This window comes from Oryctolagus cuniculus, chromosome 12 (assembly GCF_964237555.1).
Source record: "Oryctolagus cuniculus chromosome 12, mOryCun1.1, whole genome shotgun sequence".
NCBI lineage: Eukaryota > Metazoa > Chordata > Mammalia > Lagomorpha > Leporidae > Oryctolagus > Oryctolagus cuniculus.
In genome coordinates this window covers 108914834-108942406 of record NC_091443.1, presented here as the reverse complement: position 1 = coordinate 108942406, position 27573 = coordinate 108914834, and the positions used below count along the sequence as shown (strand labels likewise).

The 27573-nt window shown below is 60.8% G+C and overlaps 1 protein-coding gene across 2 annotated transcripts; it reads left to right on the top strand.

Annotated features, from left to right (window-relative positions):
- The first annotated feature begins 2870 nt into the window (after positions 1-2870).
- Positions 2871-9855, top strand: LOC138844762 (cytochrome P450 1A2). Of its 2 annotated transcripts, XM_070054657.1 has the most exons (7): positions 2871-3300; positions 3945-4775; positions 5158-5278; positions 5699-5788; positions 5998-6121; positions 7513-7599; positions 9068-9855. In XM_070054657.1, exons 1-7 carry the CDS (start codon positions 3226-3228, stop codon positions 9363-9365), a joined length of 1626 nt encoding a protein of 541 aa, XP_069910758.1. In that variant the 5' UTR covers positions 2871-3225; the 3' UTR covers positions 9366-9855. The 2 variants fall into 2 exon arrangements, with proteins under 2 accessions (XP_069910758.1, XP_069910759.1); XM_070054658.1 differs by lacking the exon at positions 7513-7599 and having other exon boundaries at positions 3149-3300.
- The last annotated feature ends 17718 nt before the right edge of the window (positions 9856-27573 follow it).

Here is a 27573-nt window from a genome sequence, read left to right as displayed (position 1 = left end):
ACAGGGTCAGTTCAGGGGACCCCCTCCGGCCACGACGGCTTTGGCACCAACCTGGGGCTGCCACGGGTCCTTGTTAGCTGCTTGCCTGCTGGTGCCAGCCCCTCTGTGAAGTCCACGCTGGCCGCTGTAAGGACAGAACACACCCACTGTGCGACCCGCACTGTATTCAAAATCGAGGGAGGGGCTGGCGCGGTGGCCCCGTGGGTGAAGCTGCCGCCTGTGACTCCGGCATTCCACATGGGCACCAGTTTGAATTCCAGCTGCTCCAATTCCGATTCAGCTCCTGGCTAATGCGCCAGGGAAGGCAGCAGAGGATGGCGCAAGTGCTTGGGTCCTGCCTCCAATGCGGGAGACCCAGATGGAGTTTCTGGCTCCTGGCTTCGGCCTGGCCCTGCCCTGGTCGGTGAGACCATTTGGGAAGTGAGCCAGCAGATGGAAGATTTCTCTCTCTCTCTCTCTCTCTCTCTCTCTCTCTGCCCCCCCCATCTGTCTATAACTCTGCCTTTCAAATAAATAAATCTTTTCTAAAAGAGTTAAAATATTTATTTATTTGAGAGGCAGAGTAACAGAGGAGAGAGAGAGAGAAAGAGAGAGAGAAAGAGAGAGAGAGATCTTCTATCAGCTGGTTCACTCCCCAGATGCCCACAACAGCCAGGGCAGGGCCCAGTGGAAGCCAGGAGTCAAAAATTCCATCCGGGTCTCCCATGTGGGTGCAGGGACCCAAGCACTTGGGCCATCCTCTGCTGCCTTCCCTGGCGCATTAGCAGGAAGCTGGATTGGAAGCCGAGTGGCCAAGGCCTGAACCAGCACGCCCATAGGGATACAGGTGTCCCAGCTTAACCCACTGGGCCACAACAGCTGCGCGCCCCAGGCTGGCCCCTCGAGCCGCGTTATGTGGCAGTCACGAGTGGGACTTCACAAGGCGATGTCTTCACAGCGGGGCTGAGAGAAGCAGGCAAGCAGCTAAAGACGGCAACGGCAGGCCAGACTGGGAAGACTCGCGTGAGTGGAGACGGGAGCCCGAGCCGCAAAGGCATCCTGGTGTTGCATTATAAGCAGCTCTGACCCGGAAGCACTGTGTTTCCTTGAGGAGCTTTGCGGGAGGGAGAAGTGATGGGAGGAGGGCAGACGTCCCCCGCAAGGGAACGACGGGAAGGCAGAAGGCAGACCAGAGCGATCCCAGGGCACCTACATCTACCTGCTACACCGCAATGCCAGCCCCATGTCTCTCCTCTCTCTCCAACTCTGCCTTTCAAATAAATAAATTAATAATCACACAGAAACTGTCACAGCCATGAAGAGTCCAATGACTAAATGTCTCCAGGTGTCCTGGACAAGACCCTGGAAGAGAAGAGACGTTACGCAAGCCAAGGGCCTCTGAGTAAACTGTGAACTGTAGTTAGTTCATGAAAGTTCCATTCTGTACCAGCACGGCCTAGCTTGGCCCTTGACCCGTTTTATGTGCACAGCTTTACCGTCCTACCTTCCCCAGCCTCCAACCCCCGCTGTGCTCTGTCCCATTTCCCATCCTGCCCCTCGACGTCTCCACTGGCTGACCCCACAGCTTCCCCGTATTCAGGGGTGAAAAGCCCAGTTCAGCCTAAAGTAAGATTTGCACCCCATGCCCGACCTAAGGCTGCGCTCCACCCTCTCTCAGACCCAGCCAAGACCTGAGCCTCTCTTAAAGGCCCCTTCCATACAGCGAGCACCTGTACATTCATAGAAGGCTGACGTTCCTCAGACGAGAGAGAGAGAGAGAGAGAGAGAGCGAGCGCAGAGAGGCCAGTGCTCTGGCGTAGTGGGCTAAGCCACCGCCTCTGGCGCGGGCATCCTACATGGGCGCCAGTTTGTGTCCCGGTTGCTCCTCTTCCGATCCAGCTCTCTGCTATGGCCTGAGAAAGCAGTGGAGGATGGGCTGAGTCCTTGGGCCCCTGCGCCCACGTGGGAGATCGGGAGGAAGCGCCTGGCTCCTGGCTTCGTGTTGGCACAGCTCCTGCCATTGCGGATATTCAGGGAGCAGACCAGCAGATGGAAGACCTCTCTCTCTCTCTCTCTCTCTCTCTCTCGCTCTCTGTCTCCCCCCACCCTGTAACTCTGCCTTTCAAATAAATAAAAAATAAATCTTTTTTTTTTAAAGACAGCAGATAGATGTCATCCACTTGGATAACAGGTAGATTGATTGACAGATGACAGGCAGATGATCGCTAGATGGACAAATGGATACATAGAGGGTACATAAATGACAGCAGAGAGCTGACCGACAGATGTTAAATAGATACTAGCAGATAAGTAGATGATGGATCCATAGGAAGACAGATTGATAGGTAGACAGAGGATGGACAGAAAGATAGAAGACAGATGACAGATAAAGATGGTGGATAGATAGGTAGACAGAGGATGGACAGATAATCATCTCTTATTGAGAGATGATTGATAAATGATAATAGATGGATGACAGGGAGCGATGATAGAGCATTTGAAAGCAGGCTGCCGGTGTCACGGCACTCCACCCCTAACCAGCACCCCCCTGTCCCCACAAACCAGGGTACCCCCTCACACCCGTGCTGCTGTGTGCAGAAGGAAGAAGACCAGCCCTCAGCCCAGGATGCCGTCTCCCGGCCACGGTCACGGTCACACGTCCCCAGTTCTCCCGGAGCTGTCCTTGGCAGCCTGTGAGAGATTCTGTGTGCTGGCCGCCTTCCGCACGCCACATCTGGCCGCCCCGTCTCCGGAGCAGCCCTTGTCTATTCTGGCCCAGCGATTCTGGCCGGAGCCCTCATGTCGCACGAGCAACCTCATTTGCTCTTTAGTTTCTCACTGTGTCTCCCAGGAGGCAGGAACGTGAGGGAACTTTCTAGAAGGCTCAGGCCAAGATGCGGAGCCGGCTGGAGTCATAGGTTGTTGGGGAGGTGGCACTAGAGGGGCAGCGTGGGCCCCTGGACCAAGTGCCCGCAGGGACCCTCCCTCTGGGGACAGCGCCCACTCCCAGCCCCCTGGCCTGCCCTGGAGGGAAGCGGATCCGCCTGCCCTGGACATCTACTGAAGAGCTGGCCATTACCATGATCCTCTCTGGCCCAGCCCCAGGGAGCTGGCCTGGGGCCTGGGGAGTGGGCGGAGCTGAGGGCTCATGGCCCAAAGCCGAGGGTTGATCCTTCCAACTTTGTTCAGTGATCCAACTTTGATGTCAGGTGACCAGGCCAACCTGATAGGTGGTAGGGAATATAAATGCCCCCTCGGCCGGAGCCTGCCGCCGTGGACAGCCCCCACAGCCCCGCCGATCTGAAGCACCTGCCTCTACAGGTAAGTTGCTCGGCCCTCGGGACTCCCTGCTCTACAGCGATGGGGGGCGGGGGGCCCTGGGTTACCTGGAGGAGGCCTGAGCCCTGGCCTTCGTAACTACGCCAGCTCTGGAGGCCAGTGCCTCCATTTTCCAAGGAGCGGTTTAACCTAGGACATCTCCAAGGGTCCCTCCTCGGAGTGGGGGAGAGGAGAGGAGGGTCCTCGCTAGCCACGAGGGTGGCCTGGCCAAGGCTGCTGCCCAACCCCAGCCTCCCAGGCTGTGATGGACAGGGACTCACTCATCATTGGGGGCGGAGGGAGGCACCCTTCCTGGTATGGACCAGAAGCTGTTTGTTGCAGCCCTGGGACCTCGCCTCCTCCGTGTCACTGGGTGGGGGAGCTCCACATGGCCGGCAGGAAGCCAGCCCTGGTAGGGGCCTGTTGGCACAACCTCCAGAGTGCACGTGCACACACACACACACACACACACAGTGCTGGGGGCCCACCTCAGCGTCCTGGGTACCCACTCTGGGAGTTCGCAGCCTCTGTGGGTTGCAGCAGGCAGGCAGCCAAGCACAGAGCCTGGATGAGGACGCGGATGGAGGAGCAGCTCCGTCCCGACCCTCAGCCCGGCCCCTCCCGCCTCGCCCCTTCTGTTGCTGCAGATGGCGATGTCCCCAGCCGCTCCCCTCTCGGTCACTGAGCTGCTCCTGGTCTCTGCCGTCTTCTGCCTGGTGTTCTGGGCGGTCAGGGCCTCGAGGCCTAAGGTCCCCAAAGGCCTGAAGCGTCTGCCGGGGCCCTGGGGCTGGCCCCTGCTCGGGCACCTGCTGACGCTGGGCAAGAACCCGCACGTGGCGCTGGCGCGGCTGAGCCGGCGCTACGGGGACGTGTTCCAGATCCGCCTGGGCTCCACGCCCGTGGTGGTGCTCAGCGGCCTGGACACCATCAAGCAGGCCTTGGTGCGGCAAGGCGACGACTTCAAGGGCCGGCCTGACCTCTACAGCTCCTCCTTCATCACCGAGGGCCAGAGCATGACCTTCAGCCCAGACTCGGGGCCCGTGTGGGCCGCCCGCCGGCGCCTGGCCCAGGACTCCCTGAAGAGCTTCTCCATCGCCTCCAACCCCGCCTCCTCCAGCTCCTGCTACCTGGAGGAGCACGTGAGCCAGGAGGCCGAGAACCTCATCGGCAGGTTCCAGGAGCTGATGGCGGCTGTGGGGCGCTTCGACCCCTACAGCCAGCTGGTGGTGTCGGCGGCCAGGGTCATCGGGGCCATGTGCTTTGGGCGGCGCTTCCCGCAGGGCAGTGAGGAGATGCTGGACGTCGTGAGGAACAGCAGCAAGTTCGTGGAGACCGCCTCTTCCGGCAGCCCCGTGGACTTCTTCCCCATCCTGCGCTACCTGCCCAACCGCCCCCTGCAGAGGTTCAAGGACTTCAACCAGAGGTTCCTGCGGTTCCTGCAGAAAACCGTCCGGGAGCACTATGAGGACTTCGACAGGGTGAGCCCTGGGTGCACCTGCCGAGGGACCCCCCCCCCCCAGGACCAGCCATGTGGCCCAGGGCCAACCACGCCTCCTCAGAATCCACACCCTTACCGCTTCCCCATCAGGGGCCCTGGGAGACCCGCCAGCACCGTGGGGGGTGCCCTCAGCCTTTGTCCTGCGGGAACCTGAACCCCAACAGTGGCTGATCCCCAGCTCTGCCTTCGCTTCACTTCCCTGTTCACACCGGCCTCTTCCTCCTTTGAAACTGGACCCTGGGTTGTTGGGAGAGGGGTCAAGCCTCCTGCTGTGAGCCCCAGGCAGGGCGGAGGGGGGAGCACCCAAGGACACGCCACCCACCGGGGCCGGCGTTTGGCGCCCTAAGCCCGTGTCCCTTCAGAACAGCATCCAGGACATCACGGGCGCCCTCTTCAAGCACAGCGAAAAGAACTCCAAGGCCAACAGCGGCCTCATCCCCCAGGAGAAGATCGTCAACCTCGTCAACGACATCTTTGGAGCTGGTAGGGGCGGGACCCTGCCCCTCCACCCCCACCCGGTGCCTGCTGGGCACCCACACCCTCGTTCAGCCCCAGGGCCCATCAGAAGGCCTCCCAGCCTCACACCGGCTAGCACAGGACACAGGAACCTGGCCCGAGCTGTGCCACCAACTCCCACTGGAAACTCTGCTCCAAGTCCCTCTCCCCCTGCACACCTCAGCTTCCCCACGGAGCGATAAAGAACCCTCTGACCTCTAAGCCTAGCCCCTGTCATGCCGGCAGCTGATGACCAATGTCCCAAGTCCACGCCAAGAAGCCCAGCCCTGCCCCCAGGAAGCTCAGGGGCTGGGGTCAGAGGAAGATACGGCTTGGTCCCTCCCTGGCAGGTGCTTGTTTAACGCAGGTCTCCGTGGTCCTTCCGTCCTTCCTTCCTATCCCCCCCAGGGTTTGACACCATCACCACAGCACTCTCATGGAGCCTCATGTACCTGGTGACCAACCCCAGGAGACAGAGAAAGATCCAGGAGGAGCTGGGTAGGTGGTGCCCTTGACCCTGTGGCTGGGCTTGATCCATCTACAGATGCCTGCTACGCACCTGCTCTGTGAAAGCCCGGATGGACAGTGATGCCCACCCTTGCCCCAAAGATGCTGGGGAGCAGTGGGGCCCCGTGTAGAGTGACACAGGTGCCGAGTGCCACAGTAGCCCTGAGCTCCGTCCGTCGCCCACCCCTGGTGTTCTGCAGACGCTGTGGTTGGCAGGGCGCGGCAGCCCCGCCTCTCCGACAGACCCCAGCTGCCCTACCTGGAGGCCTTCATCCTGGAGCTCTTCCGACACACCTCTTTCGTCCCCTTCACCATCCCCCACAGGTGAGGCGGCCATCTTGCCCGCCCCAGGCCTTGCCAGGAGAAAGCCACACCCAGATCACAGCGCTCCCTCCGCTCTGCCCCCATCCCCTCCCTGCCAGCACCCTCGCCCCAGCCCAGCAGCCTCCAACGGTGCTGGTGTAGGACCCGGAGTGACCCCCACCCTCTCCTCGGCTCCTACAGCCCTACCTCTGCCCCGCAGCCAATCCCGACACAAACCTGCCCTCCGGGAGTATCTTGCACTCACCTGGCGGGTCCAGCCTCTCTGCTGTCTGCCAGGACCTAACAGCCGCCGAGCCTTGATTACGTCCTGAAATTGAACGAAATCAAGGGAGTTAGTGAACGCTGACTTCAGCAGCAAGCAAGAGGCTGTTGTGGTGCAGCAGGCTAAGCTGTGACTTGCAATGTCAGCGTCCCATATCAATGCCTGGTTCAAGTCCCGGCTGCTCCACTTTTTTCTTGAAAAAAAATTTTTTAAGATTTTATTTATTTTATTTGAGAGTTAGAGTTACAGACAGTGAGAGGGAGAGACCAAGAGAAAGGTCTTCCGTCCATTGGTTTATTTATTTATTTATTTGAGAGGTAGAGTTACAGACAGAGAGAGGGAGAGACAGACAGAGAGGTCTTCCATCTGCTGGTTCACTCTGCAAATGGCCACAACAGCCAGAGCTGAGCCAATTTGATCTGATCCGAAGCCAGGAGCTAGGAGCCTCCTCCAGATCTCCCAGGTGTGCAGGGGACCAAGCCCTTGGGCCACCCTCTACTGCTTTCCTAGGCGATAGCAGAGAGCTAGACTGGAAGAGGAACAGCCGGGACTAGAACCAGCGCCCATATGGGATGCCAACGTTGCAGGTGGAGGCTTAGCCCACTATGAGATAGAGCCAGCCCTGGCTGCTCCACTTCTGATCCAGCTCCCTACTAATGTGCCTGGGAAGGCAGCGGATGGTGGTCCAACTCCTTGGGCCCCTACTATCTATATGATCTTCCATCTGTTAGTTCACCTCCAAACAACCACAATAGCCTGGGGCTGGGTCCTGCCAAAGCCAGGAGCCAGGAGCTTCATCCTGGTCTCCCACATGGGTGTAGGGCCCCAAGCACCTGGGCCATCACCTGCTGCCTTCCCAGGTGCGTTTGCAGGGAACTGGATCAGAAGTGGAACAGCAGAATCTCAACTGGCTGCACCACAATGCCGGCTCCAGGAAGGGCCAAATGCGTGCTGAGCGCAGAGTTCAGCAAACTCGCTTTGAAGACAGGAGCTGGGGGAAGGGGAGGCAATTTCATCCCGCCTGCCAGGGTGGGGCCCGTGACTACATGGTGGGGGCGCTGGGACACAGTGGGCACGGGAGTGAGACTGCCCCAGCCCGGAGCCGGACGGAGCCCTCTTCCCTCCACAGCACCACCAGGGACACCACACTGAACGGCTTCCACATTCCCAAGGAATGCTGCATTTTCATAAACCAGTGGCAAATCAACCACGACCCGTGAGTACGCGTCCCTCGTGGAAAGACAAGCACAGCTTCGGTAGTCGGGAGGCTGTTTTGCCTGCTCAGAGCAGGTACGGGGAAGGAAGGAGGCGGCACCTGCTACGTAGCCTGTCCAGATGGCCAAGCTCGGTCCATGTTTCTCAGACGTTAGTGCACGCAAGAGTCGGCCAGTGGGCCAAGTGTCTAGCCTGGTGGTTAGGACGCCTGCGTACCTGGGTTTGATTTCTGGATCCAGCTCCTGGCTCCAGCTTCTCACTAGTGCAGACCCTGGGAGGCAGTGGAGATGGATCAAGTGGTTGGGTTCCTGCCACCTGCGTGGGGGACCTGGAGGAGGCTCCTGGCTCCTGGCTGTGGCCCAGCCCAGCCCTGGGCATTGTAGCCTTTTGGGGAGTGAACAAACAGATGGAAGCGCTCTCTCACTCTTTCTCTCTCTTGCTCCCTACCTTTCTTTGTGTAACTCTGACTTTCAAATGAATAAGTCTTTTTTCAAAATAGAGCTGGGCGGGAAGCTTGCTCCATATTCTGGCCCCAGCCCCCAGAGCGCACCTCACAGGTAAGGCGGAGCCCCTTCTGGTGTGAATGGGCCTCCTCCTCTCCTGGGGATGCCCCACTGAGTCCATGGGCAGAGGACTTGTAACTTACCAGCCAACCTGGGACACTCTTGCGATGGAAGGTGCTATCGATATTGTGCTATTAACGACTACTCTGAAATAAGGGCATGAACCCAGTCACACTGCTGAGTCCCCTCGCCAGAGGCGTGGAGTTAAACACATTTTAATTTACTTTAAATAAAGCAAAAAAATTGATATTAAAAAGCACTATCTTCAAGGCTATTTTTTAAACGTTTATTTTTGTCTACTTGATAGAGCAACACAGAGAGAGAGAGAGAGAGAGAGAGCGCGTGCGCAAGGGAGCGAGGAAGGCGGATCTTCCATCTGCTGGCTCACTCCCTAAACGCCAGCAACAGCCTGGGCCGGGGGCGGGCCAAGTCAGGAGCCTGGAGCCCCATCCTGGTCTCCCGTTTGTGTAGCGTTGTCCGCCGTCTTCCAGAGCACACTAGCAGGAAGTTGGATGCGACGTGGAGGGGTGGGAACTCGACCCACAACTAAGCCGTCTGTGCCACAACGCCCAGCCCCAGGATAATCGTGTGAAAGAAAGCTTTATAAAAGAAAGAAACGTCAGAGTTCAGTTTGGGGGCAGGATTTGGTACAATGCTTAAGACAGGAACGCCGCATCCCATATCCGTCCCATACTGGAGTGCCTGGGTTCAAGGCCTAGTTCCAGCTTCCTGCTACCGGGCACCCTGGGAGGCAGCGGGTGATGGCTCAAGTCCTTTGATCTCTGCCACCCACGTGGGAGATCTGGGTGGCGTTCTGAGCTCCTGGCTTCAGCCTGGCCCAGCCTCGGCTATTGCAGACAGTTCGGGGAGTGAACCAGGGTCAGCTCTCCTGCCTTCCTCTCGCAGGCAGCTGTGGGGGGACCCGGAGGAGTTCCGGCCCGAGCGATTCCTCACTGCGGACGGCGCGGCCATCAACAAGCCCCTGAGTGAGAAGGTCACGCTCTTCGGCCTCGGCAAGCGCAGGTGCATCGGGGAGACCCTGGCCAGGTGGGAAGTCTTCCTCTTCCTGGCCATCCTGCTCCAGCGGCTGGAGTTCAGCGTGCCACCCGGCGTGCCCGTGGACCTGACCCCCATCTACGGGCTGACCATGAAGCACCCGCGCTGTGAGCATGTCCAGGCTCGCCCACGCTTCTCCGACCAGTGAATGCGGCCGGGGGCGGGGCTGCGGCGGTCGCTCTGGGGGCTCGGCCGCCCTCTCCTGCTCTTCTTCACAGTAACTTCCTCCGCAATGCCCCGCCCCGTCCCCAGACCCCCACCCTCCCCTGCCGCCCAGCCCTGGGCAGCGGCGGCTCTACTTTCTGCCTGCGGCTTCCTTGCCCTGCGCCCACCCTGTCAATGGTCTTGTGGCTGGCTACTTTCCCAGAGCGCAAAGCTCCCCAGGCCCAGGGCTACGTCCCAGGCTCAGTGGCCGGCTCCTCTCTGCTCTGGCTCAAGTCTTGAACACGGGAAGCGCCTGGGGAGGAAGGGGCCCAACCCAGATGAAGCTCCTGGCTTCTGCCCTGCCCGGCCCTGGCTGTTACGTCCATTTGGGGAGTGAACCAGCAGATGGAAGATCTCTCTCTCTCTCTCTCTCTCTCTCTGCCTCTGCTTCTCTGTAACTCTGCCTTTCAAATAAATAAATATTAAAAAAAAATCAGTATCAAGCGTGAAAGTCAACCCAGAGACCGAGAGAAAAGGTTTACAGAGTACGCACCTGATAAGAAACCGATAGCCAGACCGTGAAGAATTGCCACATCTTAGCAATGAGAAATCAACCAACCAAACTCAAAAATGGGGCGGGGGTTGAGGTAGAGCCGTTAAGTCACGGCGTGGGACACCCGCACCCCACGCTGGAGTGCTTGGTTCAGGTCCTGGCTGCTCCACTTCCCGCCCAGACCCCTGCTAATGTGGACGCTGGCAGGCAGCAGCCATGGCTCGAGTAACTGGGTCCCTGAACCACGTGGGAGGCCCGCAGGGAGTTCTAAGTTTCTGGCTTCCCCCGGCCTCAGCCCCGGCACCAACCGATGGCAGGGATTTTAGGGAGAGAATGAGTGGATGAGAACTCTCTCCTTCTGCCTCACAAGTAAATCAATAAAATCCCTTTAAAGGTTAAACACAGAACTGCCGCAGGATTCAGGTATTCCACCCCGAGGTGCGTACTCAGAAGAACTGAAAATAGGAGCTCAGACAGAAACTCGGTCCCAGACGACACCCCAACCGCCCATCACGAGATGAGTGACCCACAAAACGGGGTCTACACATCCCACCTGTGTGACGGGACCTCAGAAAGCGTGTGGGAGATGGAATTAAAAAGAGAAGTTTAGCCGGCGCCGTGGCTCAATAGGCTAATCCTCCACCTTGCGGCGCCGGCACACCGGGTTCTAGTCCCGGTTGGTGCGCCGGATTCTGTCCCGGTTGCCCCTCTTCCAGGCCAGCTCTCTGCTATGGCCAGGGAGTGCAGTGGAGGATGGCCCAGGTGCTTGGGCCCTGCACCCCATGGGAGACCAGGAAAAGCACCTGGCTCCTGGCTCCTGCCAGGATCAGCGCGGTGCGCCGGCTGCAGCGGCGGCCATTGGAGGGTGAACCAACGGCAAAGGAAGACCTTTCTCTCTCTGTCTCTCTCTCTCACTGTCCACTCTGCCTGTCAAAAAAAAAAAAAAAAAAAAAAAAAAAAAAAAAAAAAAAAAAAAAAAAAAAGAGAAGTTTGTTTTGATACAAAAGCTTTTGGGAGCCAGGCAAAGCTGGGTGTGTGTGTGTGTGTGTGTGTGTAGGTGGGAGGGCTGAGTGTGTGTGTGTGAGCTGAGTGTGTGTGTGTAGGTGGGGGCTGGGTGTGAGGGGGGCTGGGTGTGTGTGTGTGTGGGCTGAGTGTGGGGGGGGCTGGGTGTGGGGGGGCTGAGTGTGTGTGTATGTGTGTGGGGGCTGGGTGTGTGGGTGCGGGTGGGGGCTGTGTGTGTGTGTGAGCTGAGTGTGTGTGTGTATGTGTGTGTGGGCTGAGTGGGGGGGCTGGGTGTGGGGGGGCTGAACGTGGGGGGGGCTGTGTGTGTGTGTGTGTATGTGTGGGCTGGGTGGGGGGGCTGAGTGTGTGTGTATGTGTGGGGGGGGCTGGGTGTGTGGGTGGGGGCTGGGTGTGTGTGTGTGTGTGCTGAGTGTGTGTGTGGGGGCTGGGTGTGTGTGGGTATGTGTGTGGGCTGAGTGTGTGTGTATGTGTGTGTGTGGGCTGGGTGTGTGTGGGGCTGAGTGGGGGGGCTGGGTGTGGGGGGGCTGAGTGTGTGTGTGTGAGCTGAGTGTGTGTGTGTGGACTGAGGGTGTGTATGTGTGTGTGTGGGCTGTGGGGGGGTACTGAGTGTGTGTGTATGTGTGTGGGGGCTGGGTATGGGGGGCTGGGTGTGTGTGTATGTGGGGGGGGTTGGGGGGCTGAGTGTGAGTGTGTGTGTGTGTGACCTTGCTGAAGACTCTGGGCCCTGTGCAGTCCTGTTCCTGGCACGGGCAGCCACACAGGTCACCCTGGAACCAGGCACCAGTGAAGGGAGCAGGTGCAACAGAGACGATGCAGCAGGAGCACGCGTCCAGGCAGGACGTGGGGCACGCAGAGACGCAGAGGCCGTGGGGGCCGAGAGGGGCAGGATGGGCGTGGTCTGCTGGGCACCACAGGGGCGATGGCTGCATAACACCGTGAGTGTCATTGACACCGCTGAGCTGTGCGCTTCCAATACTTACAACGGTAAAATGTGTGTGTTCTCCCACAATTCGTAAACGTTTTATTTGAAAGGCAGAGAAAGTAAGAGAGAGAGAGAGAGAGAGAGAGAGAGATCTTCCATCCACAGATTCACTCCCCAGATACCCGCAACAGCCAGGGCTGGGCCAGGCAGAAGCCAGGAGCCAGGAGCTTCTTCCAGCTCTCCCACGTGGGTGCAGGGCCCAAGCACCTGAGCCGCCACCTGCTGCCTCTCAGGCACATTAGCAGGAAGCTGGATCAGCAGAGCAGCTGGGCTGTGAACAGGCACTCGGGTACGGGATGGGAGCACGGCAGGCTGCAGCGTAACTGTGCCACAACACCAGCCCTAACCACGATTCTTTTTGAAAGGCAAGTGGGGCTGGCGCTGTGGCATAGCAGGCAGAGCCACCGCCTGCAGTGTAGGCATCCCTTATGGGCACCAGTTCTAGTCCCGGCTGCTCCACTTCCGATCCAGCTCTCTGCTATGCCCTGGGAAAGCAGTGGAGGATGGCCCAAGTCCTTGGGCCCCTGCACCTGCATGGGAGACCTTGAAGAAGTCCTGGCTCCTGGCTTCAGGTCAGCCCAGCTCTGGTCATTGCAGCCGTTTGGGGAGGGAACCATCGGATTGAAAACCTCTCTCTCTCTGCCTCTGCCTCTCTGTAACTTGGCCTTTCAAATAGATAAATAAATCTTAAAAAAAAAAAAAAAAAAGAAAGAAAGAAAGAAAAGGACACAATCAAACACTGGGTGCGATAAAAAGCTCTCGTAGCCATGAGAAGTCGTGAGGCTGACGAAAGAAGCCAGTGGGGGGGGGGGGGTACATGGCAGTGAGATTCCTGGCCTTTAACACCCCGGAAAAGGCAAAGCAATGGAGACGGCAGAAGCACCAGTGGGCGTCAGGAGCCCAGGGTAACGGATGAAGAGCAGCGGAGGGCCCGCGTCCTGTGGGCCTCCAACACAGAGGACCGATGGCAGCAGGACCCCCAGCATCTGCTGCAGGCTTTCATCAGAAAACTGCAACAGTACCTCCTAAGCACCCCGCGCTACCAACTGCACAACCAGAGAAGCTGCACACTGTCTTTAAAGAAATAGGGGGTGGGGTGGCCAGACTGAGGCGCAGCGGGTGCAACCTGCAGTGCCCGCATCCCATGTGGGCAACAGTTTGGGAGCCGGCTGCTCCACTTCCGATCCAGCTCCCTGATGGTGGCCTGTGAAAAGCGGCAGAAGATGCCCAAATGTCTGGGCCTCTGCACCCACGCAGGAGACCTGGAGGAGGCTCCTAATGCTGGCTTCAGCCTGGCCAATGTGGCCATTTGTGGAGTGAACCAGTAGATGAAAGATCTCTCTCTCTCTCTCTCTCTCTCTCTCTCTCTCTCTGTGTGTGTGTGTGTAATTCCACCTTTCAAATAAAAATCTTTTAAAAATAAAACAACATATTTTTAAAGATTTATTTATTTATTTATTTGGAAGGCAGAGGCAGAGAGAGAGAGAGGTCTTCCATCTGCTGGTTCACTTCCCAGTTGGCTGCAACGGCTGGAGCTGAGCTGATCTGAAGCCAGGAGCCAGGAGCTTCTTCCAGGTCTCCCACGTGGGTGCAGAGGCCCAAGCACTTGGGCCATCTTCCACTGCTTTCCCAGGCCACTGCACCACAGCACCACAGTGCTGGCCCCAAAATAAATTTTAAAAATCACTCTTGGCGGGCCAGCACCGTGGCATAGCAGGTAAAACTCTGGCGGTTGCTGCTATCCGGGGAGTGAACAGTGGATGGAAGATGTCTCTTTTTCTCTGTCCCTCCCTCTCTATTTGTAACTCTGCCTCTCAAATAAATATATCTTAATAAAAAATTTTAAATCAGTGTTGGCTCATCAGTTACAATAAGTGGAGCTATTTTTGCAAGATTATAAATATGAGGGGAACTGAGCAGGTAACGGAAACTATTGGCTTCCCTCTCCTTTTCTTTTTCTGGCTTTTCTTTTAAAGATTTGTTTAGTTATCTGAAAGGCAGAGAGAGAGAGAACAAAAGGAGAGAGATGTCTTCCAATCTCTGGTTCACTCCCCAAATGGCCACATTAGCCAGGTCTGGGGTTACACCGAAGTCAGGAGCCAGGAACTCCATCTGGGTCCTCGGGGGGGGGGGGGGGCAGGGTCCAAGCACTTGGGCCGTCCTCATCACCCGGGAGCTGGATTGGAAGTGGAGCAGCCGGAACTCTCGGGAGGCAGCGGCCCGGCCTCCCCGGAGGCCTCCTGTGGCCCCGTCTGCGGCTCTGCGTGCCCAGCGGTGCTCTGGGGGAACCGCGGTGACACCTGACAGCTTGCCAGCCCACCCTTCACCTGGACAGCCCCACTCCCTGCTGGGCAGTGCTGACCGCCAAGTCCAGTCCCCAGCAGATGTGCTGGAGTGAGAGGGGACCGGCAGATCCCAGAGCCAGGTCCAACACCACTAAGCAGGGGCTGGTTACATAATCTCTCTACGTCCAGCAGTTGGGCGGATGATCCTACCCTGCAAGTCTGGTAGGAGGCTTAGTGAGCTTGTATGACGTGCCAGGTACCCATCAGTGCGTGCACACGCACACGCGCACACACACACACCAGGAATGCTGGTCTCCAGGCTGGTGCGTGTGGCGCACGTGCAGCTGGGAGCGCACCAGCCGTCCACGCGGGAGGCAGCACTCCTGGGAGCCTGCGCCCTCTCCCTGGGGCCCTGCCAGGCCCCACTTCCTTCCACCGCTCCCCCCTCCCCCAGAAGCTGGGGAGGGCTGGGGGTGCTGGCGTGCCAGGGAACAATGGGCCCCCAACCCTTTCCGGCCCATTGCGTGAGAAGGAGCTGCAGGAGGAAGCTCACCTCCCATAGGGACAGGCCCCCGCCCTTGCTGCCTGCCCCCAGGGAGGCCCAGGACACGGCCACCTGCACCGGCTCCCCGAGCCTGTCTTCTGGAGGGGCCGCCCCATCCAGGCATCCTGACCCCCATCTGTGGAGCTGCCAGGTGCCCCCAGCTCCCCGAGTGTGGTCCAGCCCACAGCAGTCTCCATGGGTGCTGACCACCGAGTGAGTGGCCACGGGAAGGAAGCCGGGGGCCCAGGGGCTGAGCAGCAAAGACGAGTGGATAGGATGCAGCTCGGGGCAGCCGGGCACCCGCAGCCCGGGCAAAAATCCCCGCAGGGCAGCCAGCGCGCACACAGATCCCCGCCGCCGCTCAGCTCTGCACCAAACCCGCTCCCCCTCTCCCGCTCCCGCACACCCAGCCACGCCGGGTCTCCCGGGCTCTAGGTGGGTTCTGTGCCTCTACTGTCACCTTAGGGGGACTCTGGGGCAGGGCTGGGAGCTGCTTGGTCCACGCCCAGCACAGAGCCCAGCACGCCCTCGGCTGGCGGGTGGCTGGCCAGAACTTTGGAGCCGTCGACTATGTGTTGAGTGGCAAGGACTGGACAGGTTGGTCCCTTAAGCTTCCTGGCCTGGGTGCACAGAGGAAGCTCCAGCACACAGCAGGGCCATCCGTGGGGCTGGGCGCCGACATCCACCTGCCTACGTTTTGCTCCTCATTCTCCCACAACAGCCCCCTGCAGCTCTGTGCACGATCTCTACTCCCTTGTCCACAGAGACGGCGTCACCAGGTCCAGGCCTCCCTGAGCTCAGGTGTAACCATGGCCAGGGAGAAGGAGGCGCAGAAACCTGCCCGGCTACCCTGCCAGCTGCCCCCAACCCCACCCCTAGGAAGGCTGATCGTGGACTGCCTCCACCCCAAGGGCACGGGAGGGAGGGGGCGGCACACCTGCAGACACACGCCCAGGTGAGAGCACGCACGTACCTGGCTGCACACACCTGGCGGACTCACGTACAGGGGACACCTCACCACCCAGGTCCACGCTCCCCCGGGCACGTGCGTCTGTGCCCATCGCAGCCGGTGCTCCTGGCTGGGAGACCCCTGGAGCTACTTCCTCTTGCAGCCTCCAAGGGGACGGCCGGCGGGTGGAGGGGCTTTGAGAGGGGCCCTCAGGGTGGTACACAGCTGTGGGGTGGGCGACAGCAAGACCAAAGCTCACCCGTTCAGCCGTGTCCGTTGTTACTGAAACACACGTCTGATTCCTGGTGGAAAGACTTGTGGGTGGACGAGCTCTCTGGGGCCCACAGCCCCACCCCCGCCGCCCAACACCAAAGACCTCAGCGTGGAAACCAACACCATGGGGCCCGGGAAGCACCTGGAGTTGCGGGAGCGACGGCTGGGAAAAGCCTTGAGTGTGACACGGACCCAAGAGCTGTAATGCAGAAGCCGGATTCTGCCCCCCCCCCCCTCGCCACGTGAACGCATCCTGCCTTCCAGAGAATCATGGGTAGGCAAGGGTGTGCGCTGTCAGCTCCCACCCCTGCCCCGGCTCAGGAAGCCTACCTGCCCTTGGCCCTAAGGGACCATGGGGACTCCAGATCCCACCCTGGGCCTCCTCCCTCTGCCCCCTGCCTGCCCCCAGCTAAGTAACCCCACCCCACCCCACCCCCATATGCCACCTGCAGATTCCGCTGACTTGAGCTGGGCCCTGGACGGATACAGATAAACGGGTAATGTCCTCAACGGGCAAAGAGTCCCTACAAAAAACAACTGAATAAAAAAGGCGCAAACAACATGAACCATTCACAGAAGAGGAGAATACAAATGAATTTTTTAAAGATTTATTTGCAAGAGTTACGGCATGGAGGGAGAGAGAGAGAGAGAGAGAGAGAGAGAGAGAGAGAGAAGAGAATCTTCCATCCACTGGTTCACTCCCCATATGGCCATAATGGTCAGGGCTGGGCCAGGCTGAAGCCAGGAGCCAGGAGTTTTATCCAGGTCCCCAGTGTGGGCCCCTGCACCCACGTGGGAGACCTGGAAGAAGCTCCTGGCTCCTGGCTTCAGATCGGTGCAGCTCCGGCCGTTATGGCCAAATGGGGAGTGAACCAGTGGATGGAGGACCTCTCTCTCTTTCTGTCTCTCCTTCTCTGTGTAACCCCAACTTTCAAGTAAATAAATCTTAAAAAAAAAAAAACCAGAGGGGCAGGCGTAGTGGCAGCGTGGGCTCTGCTGCCGCTGGCGACATCAGCATCCCGTGCCAGAGCCGGCTTGAGTCCTGGTTTCTCCGCTTCTCACCCAACACGTTGAATGGCATTGATTCTGACCATAGGAAAAAAGACTAAACAGATCACCTGAAGGGCCGTTACAGGGAGAGGAAGAGATAGCAAGAGAGGCAGAGAGAGAGATCTCCCATGCACTGCTTCACACCACCAACAGGTCTTCCACGCGGGTGCAGAGGCCCAAGGACTTGGGCCATCGTCTGGTGCTTTCCCAGGCCATAGCAGAGAGCTGGATCGGAAGTGGAGCAGCCGGGACTAGAACTGGTGCCCAGATGGGATGCCAGCCTTGCAGGCGGCAGCTCTACCCACTGCGCCCCGGAAGTCACTGTTTTTGAACTCCCTGGCTTTGCAGCCTGGGTGCAGACGTCCTCCTCCATACACACGAGGTCTCTGACGACGCTGGGCGGAGCTGCCCGGGGGATGCGGCACTGAGAGCCGGCGGGCTTTGCTCTGCTCTCAGAAGCCCACAGTCCAGGGGAGGGGGACACTAACAGCTCCCAAACTAACGCCTGGCGTCAAGCTGCCGGGAAGACACAGACAGAGACAGGGTGTGTGTGGGAGGTGGCGGGGCAGGCCCCCCAGAGGAGGTGGAATCCAGGGCGACCGACAGGCACAGGCTCTGAGGCAGGAACCTCTGTTAAGACAGGAGAGGCCAGAGGCTTCCCCGGGAGAAGGCAAAGCCGGAGCTCATCCCGCATCTTTCGGCCCCGTGAACTTAGAGCTGCTCCGTCTGTGGGCTCGGAGACCTGCTGCAGGCGGTGAGCAAGAGTTGGCCTCCCCACCCGCCCCGCCCCGCCCCACCCATCCCAGGAGCTGGGGGGGGGGGGGGGGAAGCTGTGTGCACCTGTGCCTCCCACAGCTGAGTCATCTCCTTTGCCCCAGCCCTTGCACAGTGCCTCCCTTCAAATGCAGCTTTGTGAGTGTGCAAACCTGAGTGTGTGCGAGCGAGAGCGTATGTCTTGTGTACCTGCAAGCTCTCGGGCAGGCAGGGCCCCGGGGCAGCTGGCCTCCCTCAGCTGAGCCCCCTTGGCCTCTGCATCCCCGGCGTGGAGCCAAGGGGTTCCTGGCCCTCTCTGCCTGTATCTCAGGGCTGCACCTGTTACGTTTGTCAAGGGACTGGTTCTGCCCACCCCCGACTCCTCACCCAGCGAGGGCCTGGGGCAGCACCCCTCCTCAGCCAGCCCCAGGGCTCACCGGTAAGGCAGTGAGCCAGCGGCCTTCTGGGAAGACACAGCACAGCCAGCACCATCACGCTGCCAGCCAGGGCGTGACAGCGCGGCTCAGAGCAGTCCCCAGCCACCACCGGTGCTTCTCACTGGGGTCAGCACTGCCCCACACCTCCTCTGCAGCCACACTCTCACGCTCTCCCGGATGAGCCAGAAGCTACACCTGGAAGTCTTCCAGCTCTGCCAACCTGTTCCAGGACCCGGACCCCGCCCCCGCCTTGAAAGGAAAGCTCCCCACCTTGCCCGCCCTCCTAAAAGAGTCAAGCTTGTGAGGTGTGGGGCGGAGCGGCCCTTCCTCCCCAGCCCAGCCCCCTCCGCCTCTTTCCTATCCCCGTGCCCCATTCTAAGGCCAGGACCTGCCCCCAACACTGCAAGCCCGGAATTGGAGCCGTGAGAATGCAGTCTTGACTGCCCCCTCGTGGCCACTTGCAGTAATGCGCGCTTCCCCTAGTCGCAGTTTGGGAATGCCTCCACTCCCCAAATAAGTAGAAAACCTAAGGAAAAACGAGTCTGTTTTGCAAATGCAGTGTGCAGGCAAGGCTCAGCTCCTTCCTACGCAGCAATTCTGCAGAAGCCACTAGGCGCGGCCAGAAGGGTTCCCCTCACCTGCTCCCCATCACTGCTTGGCCGCCTCCCCACAGACTCACCCCAAGCAGGAAGTCCTTGTCCAGGGCGTCCGGGGGCGGGCGTTTAGTGCAACAATTAAGAAGCCACATGAGACCCCCGTGGCCCCCTCGGCCCTGGCTGTTGCAGCCGTCTGGGGAGTAAACAAGTAGATGGAAGATCTTTGTCTCTCTGCCTTTCAAGTAAAATGAAAATACATCTAAATTTTTTATAAAAAAAGTTCAGCTCCTGTTATGCTCCCAGGGACAGAGAGCTCACCGCCCCCGAGCCCGGGCACGCTGGGGAACACTGACGTGCAGGCCCAGCCCTCACCTCTGCACTCTCGCTGCTCACTTACCTGGCAACAGGTGCACCCAGCGCACGGAGATGGGAGCAGCCAGTTTCACAAGGAGCCACGACCCTGCCCCCCCCCCCTCGGGCTGCCCTCTCGAGTCCACGCCAGCATCTGCTGAGGGCCCTGACACCCGCTCTGTGGCAGGCCCTCCTGGGCTTCTGCCCCCACGGGGCCAGCACAGCACTCGGGGGTGGGGGGGACAGGAGGGGACAGAGGTGCAGACATGGAGGTCGCTGCCCGGGATGACGCCTCTGGTCACTTGCAGAGCTGGCTCTGACCCCAGGCTGGCTGGTGGTGGCTCTTGCAGCTCCTACAGAATTGCCTGCCCCCCAACTACTGGACACCCCAACTTAGCACCAGCACCCCGTGCTGCCCCCTCAAAGAGCCTGCTGTCTGGCCCCAGCCTGCTTCCCATGTGGAACCCGGGACGGGTGCACCCAGGCCCTCCTGCCCCTCACCAGCGGCTCCGGTGGCTTAGCTGGAGGCAAACATCTCGCCCAGCTCACAGCCCCCTTTGCTGCCAGGCAAACCCGGGGACCCCAGGAGGGGGCAGGAGAGAGGGAGCCTGCAGGGCTTGGGCTGCGCCTCTGAGGGTTCCCCTTGTCCTGCAGATTAGATCTGGGATGAGGAGCAAAGGAGCAAAGACTCAGGCATGGTGGGCGGGCCACCAGGCGTGGCCCTCGTGACTCAGGACCAGTGCAGCAGCCCCAGGGGCCAGCGTGGTGGCGGCCTTGGAAGCAGGAAGCGGCCCAAGGCAGGGGACCTGGGCAGTCCTGCAGCCACGTGCCGGTCTGGCCGTCCCGTTCCAAGCCAGACAGGGGCCCGTGGCGCGCTTTCTGGAAGGGCTGGGTCCTGCAGCGCGGTCAGCAGCTGGCCGCTCGCCCGTGCTCTCGGGAAGCTGCCTTATCTCCTTCCCTTCCGGCTGCCCTGGTTTCTCTGCCTCAGCCCGTCTGGATGGCAGGCAACAGTCAGCCCTGGCCCTGGCCCTGGCCGAGCCTGGGCCTCCTAACAATCCAAACAGCTCAGGGCCTGCCGGCCAGGCCAGCGTGAGCCACCCCACAACCAGGTATTTCCCCTGCCGCTGCCCCCGGATCTGCACTCTGGCCACCAGGGGGCGCTGCTCCCCCTCAGACCAGCCCAGGCCACCTCATCTCAAAAAAAAAAAAAAAAAAAAAAAGGGCAGGAGGCCAGGCCCGCCCAGTGCGGGGGACACAGTGGCCTTTGTCTAATCAAGGCCGTGAACCTGGCCCTTCCCACGCAAGACCCTGCCTCATCCTCCTACCCGCCACTGGAGGCTGGGGGCGCCAGGCCGGGTTCTAAGTCACAAGGAACAGAAACTGACCTGGGCTGACGCTGGCACAAAATAATTGTGTGGCTCCCAGGAGCCCCCAGAACACACAGAAGGGCCTAGGGAAGGGGCTGCCCCCAGGAGGAGGGGGAGGCTGCCGGGCCTCGGCTCTTGGTTAACACTGAAAAGTCCCTCCAAGGCCCCGCCCTTGTGGGTCTGAAGGCCCCCCAGCTCCGTCCAACCCCACCCCATCCCCCCAGTCGCTCAGTGACAGTGAGAGCCCTGGGGACTCCAGCCTGCAGCTCCAGGCAAGGCTGCCCCCTCCCCTTCTGCCTGACCCCACGGTGAGCCAGCCGGCGGTGAGGGCTGGCCATGGCGGCACCAGCAGCAGCTGAGTTCCCACGAGCTCAAGGCCCCAGGCTGCAGGGGCCAATGTGTGGTGGCTAAGGGGCCCATCTGTCCAACCAGAGCCGTTCCTGGCTGCAGGGAGAGGTGGCCGGACCCCTGCAGGCGGCCCCTGTGTGAGGAGGGTGCCCCTGGAGACCGGATTAGGTTAGGATGGACGGGGCACAGGCGATGCCCGCGTCCCCTGGCGGAGTTCTCGGGTTCAAGCCCTAGCTCCCAACTCTGCAATCCTGCTGATGCGGATCCTGGGAGGCAGCCGTGGTGGCTCAGGTGCCGGGGTCCCTGCTGACCCCCGCTCTCCAGACCACTGGACCCATGGCGGAGGGAGGGCCGTTTGCCCCCAGGACATCCGCGGAGACCACAGGTACAGCTCCTGGCCAAAGGAGGATTTGGGTGTGAAAGCTGAGCCTGGCTCCTTCTTCGCACTGTCCCCTCCGCAGCCAGGCCCCAGCTGTGCACCCCTGAAGTCGCACCCCAGGGAGGAAGCTGGGGCTGCACCAGCGCCTGGGGTCCTGGGGCTGCACCAGCGCCTGGGGTCCTGGGGCTGCACCAGTGCCTGGGGTCCCGGGGCTGCACCAGCCCCTGGGGCCCCGGGGCTGTGGCAGGGCTCTGAGTGGCACGGAGGGGCAGCGTCGGGCTGCTGAAGCCTCCTTGCCCTGCAGGTCAGGGAGCGGGTGAATGAGGGCTCTCGATGCATCAGCTCGGCACAGACAAAGCCAGTGAGGCCGGCTGAGCCCTCGGAGGACAGGGGACGAGAGCCAGGGCAGCCGCAAAGGCTGCTCCGGGAGTGGGAGGTGAGCGGCCTGCCTGGGAGCTCCATCCGGGTCCTCACGTGGGCGGCAGGGGCCCAAGGCCCTGAGCCATCACCCGCTGCCTCCCAGCGTGTGCGTGCAGGCACACGGAGAGTGGGTGCAGGCGGCCCAGGCTGTGCCCAACACCCCCCTCATCCCCGCTCTAGAGAAGAGGAGCCAGGCTCAGAAAGGCCAGAGAGTTAGGCTTCTGGTCTCACGGCTGGGCAGGGGTGAAGGCAGGAGCCCACCCCAGCAGCTGTGAAAACACGGGGCCTTCGCTGGGAAGGATGGTGGTGGTGGTGGTGGTGATGAGGGAGGGGGAGGGAGAGGGGGGAGGGGGAGAAGGAGGAAGAGGAAGAAGGAGAACCAAAATTCATGGGCCCATTCACTGGGCCCACACTTAAGCTGCAGACCAGGACTCGGGCACAGAAGGGGCCGTGGTGGGCACAGCAGAGGGCAGGGGTCCTGGCAGCTTCCTGGAGGTCCGCCCGTGAGTTCCCCACCCAGACTGAGAGGGGTCTTTGTAATTTGCGATTCACAGCTGCTGAAGCTGTGGGGGTGACAGGTTCTGCCCCCCGACCCCGGGCCTTGCACACACAGCCCACCCCTTACTCGGTCCTGTTTGCTTCCCCCCTGCCGCCCAGCTCAGAACCCACCCCTTGCTGCCCCGGGCCCCTGCTCAGTGGTACCCTCAGCCCCCTGCTCAGTGGTACCCTCAGCCGGCCTCCTCGGGTTCAACCCAAGCCCTACAGGCTACGGAGTCTGAAACAAAGGGGTTCATTGAGCTGCCGGGTGCTGCCTGTGAAAGGCCCAGGCCTGGGGCAAGCTCCTGCGGCCACCAGGCCACCAGCAGCGGGGCTGGAGCTGGGGACCAGGGCACAGCGTCCACAGTGAGCTCGCAGAGCCGCAGGGAAGAGGGGACCCTGGGAGGCTGCAGGAGGAGGGGCCCAGACCTCACAGCTTCTGGGCTGGGTGGCGGCTTAGTTACTTACTTACTAACCTATTTCAAAGGCAGACAGTTGGGCATGTGGCACAGCAGTTAAGATGCTACTGGGGAAGCCACATCCCACACGGGGCGGGGCGGGGCGGGGGGGGAGGTGCCTGGCTTAAGTCCCACCTCTTCCACTTCTCCAGCCTCATGCAAATACAGACCCCGGGAGGCAGCAGATGGCGGCTCAAGCACTGGGGTCCCTGCCACACACACCCCCCGACACACACATACGTGCAAGGATGGCCTTCTGACTCCTGGCTTTGGCCTGGCCCAGCCCCGACTACTGCAGGAATCTGCAGAGTGAACTGGCCAGTTGGAGCTCTCTTTCCCTGTCTCTCTGCCTTTTAAATAAAATTTTAAAAAATTGAAGGGGGCCGGTGTTATGGTGTAGCAGGTTTGAGTCCCGGCTGCTCCACTTCCAATCCAGCTCTCTGCTGTGGCCTGGGAAGGCAAGAGAAGATGGCCCAGGGGCTTGGGCCCCTGCACCCATGTGGGAGACCTGGAGGAAGCTCCTGGCTCCTGGCTTCAGCCTGGCTCAGGAGCCCCATCTCATAGATACAGATTTAGGAGCATAGAGATGCTTCCCACCCCACCCTCCCGCCTCCTCCTCCTCCTCCCTCGAGTTTTTCCAGTGGTATACTTTCAGTTTATTTTATAATCATAAGCTTCACCCTCCACCAAGCACAGAATTCAACAAGTAATAATAAGAAAAACACTGTTTCTCAACAGAGATCCTCCCACCTCTGGTTTACTGCCCCCAAATGCCTACAATAACCCGGGCTGGGCCCAACCAAAGCTGCGTCTCCCACGTCTGGGGGCCTGGGACCCAGCTACCCAGGCCAGCACTGCTGTCCCCCAGAGTCTGCATCAGCAGGGAGCTGGACCTGAAAGCAGAAGTGGGACTCGAACCCAAGCACCCGGATATGGGAGGCAGGCATCGTAACCGCTGTGCCAGACGCCCACCCCAGGCTGGCCGGCTCGTTCGTCGGTAAGCAGAGCCCTGGGCTCCGCTGGGATGGGGTTTGAGTCGAGCCTCTGCACACGTTCAGGAACGCGGAAGCGTCTCGTTGGTTTTGCTACACTGCTCAGCCTCCCTACCTCTCCCGCTCCCTCCTGCAGCCTTGCGATCAAAGGTAGGCTGCCTCAGAGCCTTCCTCCCCTCACCAGCACCTCCTGCAGGTTCTGTGCTGGGCGCTCACACAGCCCCGGCCTGGCCCTCCTGGGAACTGGCTGAGCACCCGTGCCGCATCCCCCGCCCTGGCCCCATCCCAGGCAGAACTGTCTGGGGAGACAGGGACCCAGGAGGAGGGGGCGTGTGCCATGGCAGGGGGCGGGGTCCTCCAGGTCCCAGGTCCCCCCCAGCCCCGTGCCGGAAGCCAAGACTGCCTGCCTAGGAAGTGCCTGGTGCCAGCGCTGCAGGCTCTGGCCTACCACGTGCCATCAGTGCCGGCTCCACAGCCATCCAGGGACAGCAAGGGCGCACCGCACCGCACACTGTGGGTGCTCGAGGAGTGACAGCAGGCGGCGGTGCCGGCAGCCCCCACCAGCCCCAGCCCCAGTGTCTCCCGCAGCTCACGGGAGCAGCAGGCCTAGGAGGAAAGGCTGTGCCCACGGCGAAGCAAGACCTGTCCCCAGAGCCAGGGGCCTGCGTCATCCTCGTGACAGACCCACCCCGCCTGAGGAGGGCTGAGTGACACCCCAGACGCAGTGTGGGACCCCTGGGGCCTGCGCTGCGGCGCAGCAGGTAAAGCTGCTGCCTGCAACGTGGGCATCCTGTATGGGTACGGGTTCGAGTCCCAGCTGCTCCACTTCTGATCCAGCTCCCTGCTAATGCACCTGGGAAAGCAGCAAAGGATGGCTCAAGTGCTGGGGCCCCTGCACCCACATGGGAGACCTGGAAGGAGCTCCTGGCTCCTGGCTTGGGCCTGGCCCAGCCCTGGCTATTGTGGCCATCTGGGGAGAGAACCAGCAGATGGAAGACCTCTCCTTCTGTCTCTCTCTCCCTCTCTCTCTGTAACTCTGCCTTTCAAATAAATAAATGTTTTATTTTTAATGGAACACTCTTGCATTTAGACAGGTGCGTTGCCCCCCAAAGACAGCTTTGGGACTTGGGTGCCCAGGCCTGGGGGAGGAGTGGGGAGGGCTCCTGGGAGGCGTGCTGCCTGCCTTGGCACCGACCCCAAGAGCCCACTCGCTGGTGGGTCAGGAAGGGGAAAGTCACGGGAGCCCCTGGCAGTGGGTACAGCAGTTTGGCCAGCCAGCACGTGGCCCCCGGCTCTGGGCGGCCGCTGCTCTCCCCTCCCTGGGGACCCGGTCCGCAGGCTGTTCTGGGCTCCTTGCTGCCTGTTGAGAAGGTCGCCTTTCTGCCGCTTTAGTTATTTTTTTAAGAATACCGATGTGTGCGCGCGTGTGCGTGCGTGTGTGTGTGTGTTTAAAGATTTATTGATTTATTTGAAAGGCAGAGAGAGAGAGATCTTCCATCCTCTGGTTCACTCCCCGGCTGCCTGCAGGGCCCACAGCAAAGCAGCAGGGACTGGACCGGGCGCCCCGCAGTGGGATGCCCGCGGTGCAGGCAGTGGCTTCGCCCGCTGGGCCCCCTTCCCCACCACTTCCACCCCACAGCTTGGGGCGGGCGCAGGATCACACCTGGCCTCAGGGACCCCCCCCCCTGCTGTCTGCTCCGGCCCACAGACGCTGCTTCCTGTCTGTGCCACGGTTGGGTGTCCCAGTGCCGGCTCCTTCCACAGCGACCCCAGAGCCTGGGCAGAGGCTCGGTGCCGGCCAAGCCAAGGCCGAGGAGGCGGGGCCCAGAGGTGTGGGCAGGGGGAGCTGGCTGCCCGCTGAGCACCTGCTCTGCAGGAAGCAGAGGGGACTTTGCTGGAAATCTGCCTTTAATCTTGGCTTCCTGTTTTCTGCCCCAGGGGACTGCCCAGACCGTGCGAGTGTCGAGCAGTTTCACACCCGCTCTGCTTCTCTAAACTGTCATCTCGGGGGAGGGGAGGAGGCAGGGGAGGGAACCCTGGCTGCACGGTGCTCTGGCTTCTGGCCACCAACCCGGCTCTGCGTGGGCTGTGGCTCCTGAGTGCAGCCGGAAGCCGGGAGAGCTCCGCCCACGCCCCACGCCCCGCGGAGGCTCCAGCCGCTCAGCTCCCCTCTGCCCCCCACCCCACCACGCAGGGGACACGTGGGCCAGCCTGGGCAGGCCGACGTCTCCACCTTGCACAGGTGTCTCCAACACTGTCCTAGGACGAGGTGTTGCGTGTCACCCCAGCCTGGCCCTGTCTTCCCGGCAGCTCCAGCCCCAAGCGGCCAGCCCTGCACCTGCAGCCTCCCCGGCCAGAGAGGCACTGTGTGGACAGCAGTGTCGAGAGCCACCTCCCCCACTCTTCAGCTCAGGCCCTTCCCGGGGTGTGGCCCACCCTGCCTGCTCGCAGCATCCCCAGAGCAGTGTCCACCGAGTGAGTGACCGGGAGAGGCTGGGAGGCACTGACTGGGCTGTTGTAAACAGCACAGCACGGGGCAGGTGGGGGGCGGAGGAGACTTTGCTGACGGTACCCCCAGGGGCTGCGCGTGAGGAAGGCTACAACATTGGGGGTGAGGAAGGCTACAACATGTATTTCACTCTGCAGAGAAGAGGTGGAGCCAGGATTCCAACACAGGTTTGTTTGGCTCCAAAGTTCAAACCCCGGCCCCAGCGCAGTGGAAATGTCAAGTGCGTTTGGGGTCCAAGGCACCCAGGCTGGTGACCACACTGGAAGGGGAATTCCTTCTCTCCACGTCCCCCCAGGGGCTGCTTTCCCATTCCACCAGCTGACCCAGCCCCCGGGGGAGGGACGTGTCAATCACTTCCTTCCAGAAGCCTCTGCAGAGCGACAGCCTCCCCCAGGCCCAGAGGCACCCCCCCTCCATCCGCCAGCCCGGTTATCGGTCCATCTCGCCTTCAGAGGAGAGAGAAAGCAGCTAAGCCAGCGCCAGCCCCTCCACCCCCGCCAGCCCCTCCACCCGCTCTTATCTTGCTGAATCTGCACCACCTCTACTCTCGGGAGGGAGGTGCACACCTCATCTTACAAAAGAGGAAACTGGGCCCAGAGACCTTAAGTAACTAGCCCAAGGTCGCACAGCCCCAGGAGGCTGAACTCTGAGAGCTGAACCCAAATCCACACTCTTTCAACATCACCCCGCACCCATCTCTGGGTGCCTCCTCCCAGGGGTCAGAGGGCCAACCTGCCACTCCTCGGGGGGGGGGAGCAGGGGCACGGTGGTCTCCAACTCCCAGCATCATAGGTGCTCCCTCTCCCTCCTCTGGGCCCCCAAAGTCTCCATGGCCCCCTCGTGCCTTTGGTCCCTCGGGACTTTGCCAATGGGTCTGGTCCACCAGGGAGAACGCCCATCCTCCTGTCTCCCTACATCAGACCCTGGCTCCAGGGCCAGTTCCCAGAAGGTGCCCGTAAACTCCAGGTCCGCCTGCCCACGACTGAGCCCACTGCCAGCTCCTGCAGCTCCGGGCTGGCCCCCTCCCCGCCCCTCCTCCACGGCGGTGAATGATAACAGCCCGTACTTAACCGAGGGCCCACCACGTGCGCCGGCGGCTGCACGCAAAACAATTTAGACATATTAACTCATTTCCTCTCCACAAACCCCAGAGACGCACAAGCTGTTATTTCCCTCGTTTTATCAAATGCAGAGACAGACAGGTTCAGACACCGGCCCAGGGTCACTCAGCTACTGACCACTTACTCCCTCACTGTCACCTACAGGCTGAGCGTGAAGTCCAAGAGGGTCCCGGGGAGGCTGTCCGGACTCTCCCAGCCCTGTGGCTGCAGGAGCCCAGCTCCCACCGCTGCACCTGGCGCACCACCTCCACCCTTCCATCACCTCCCGCTTGGCGAGCGCCTCTG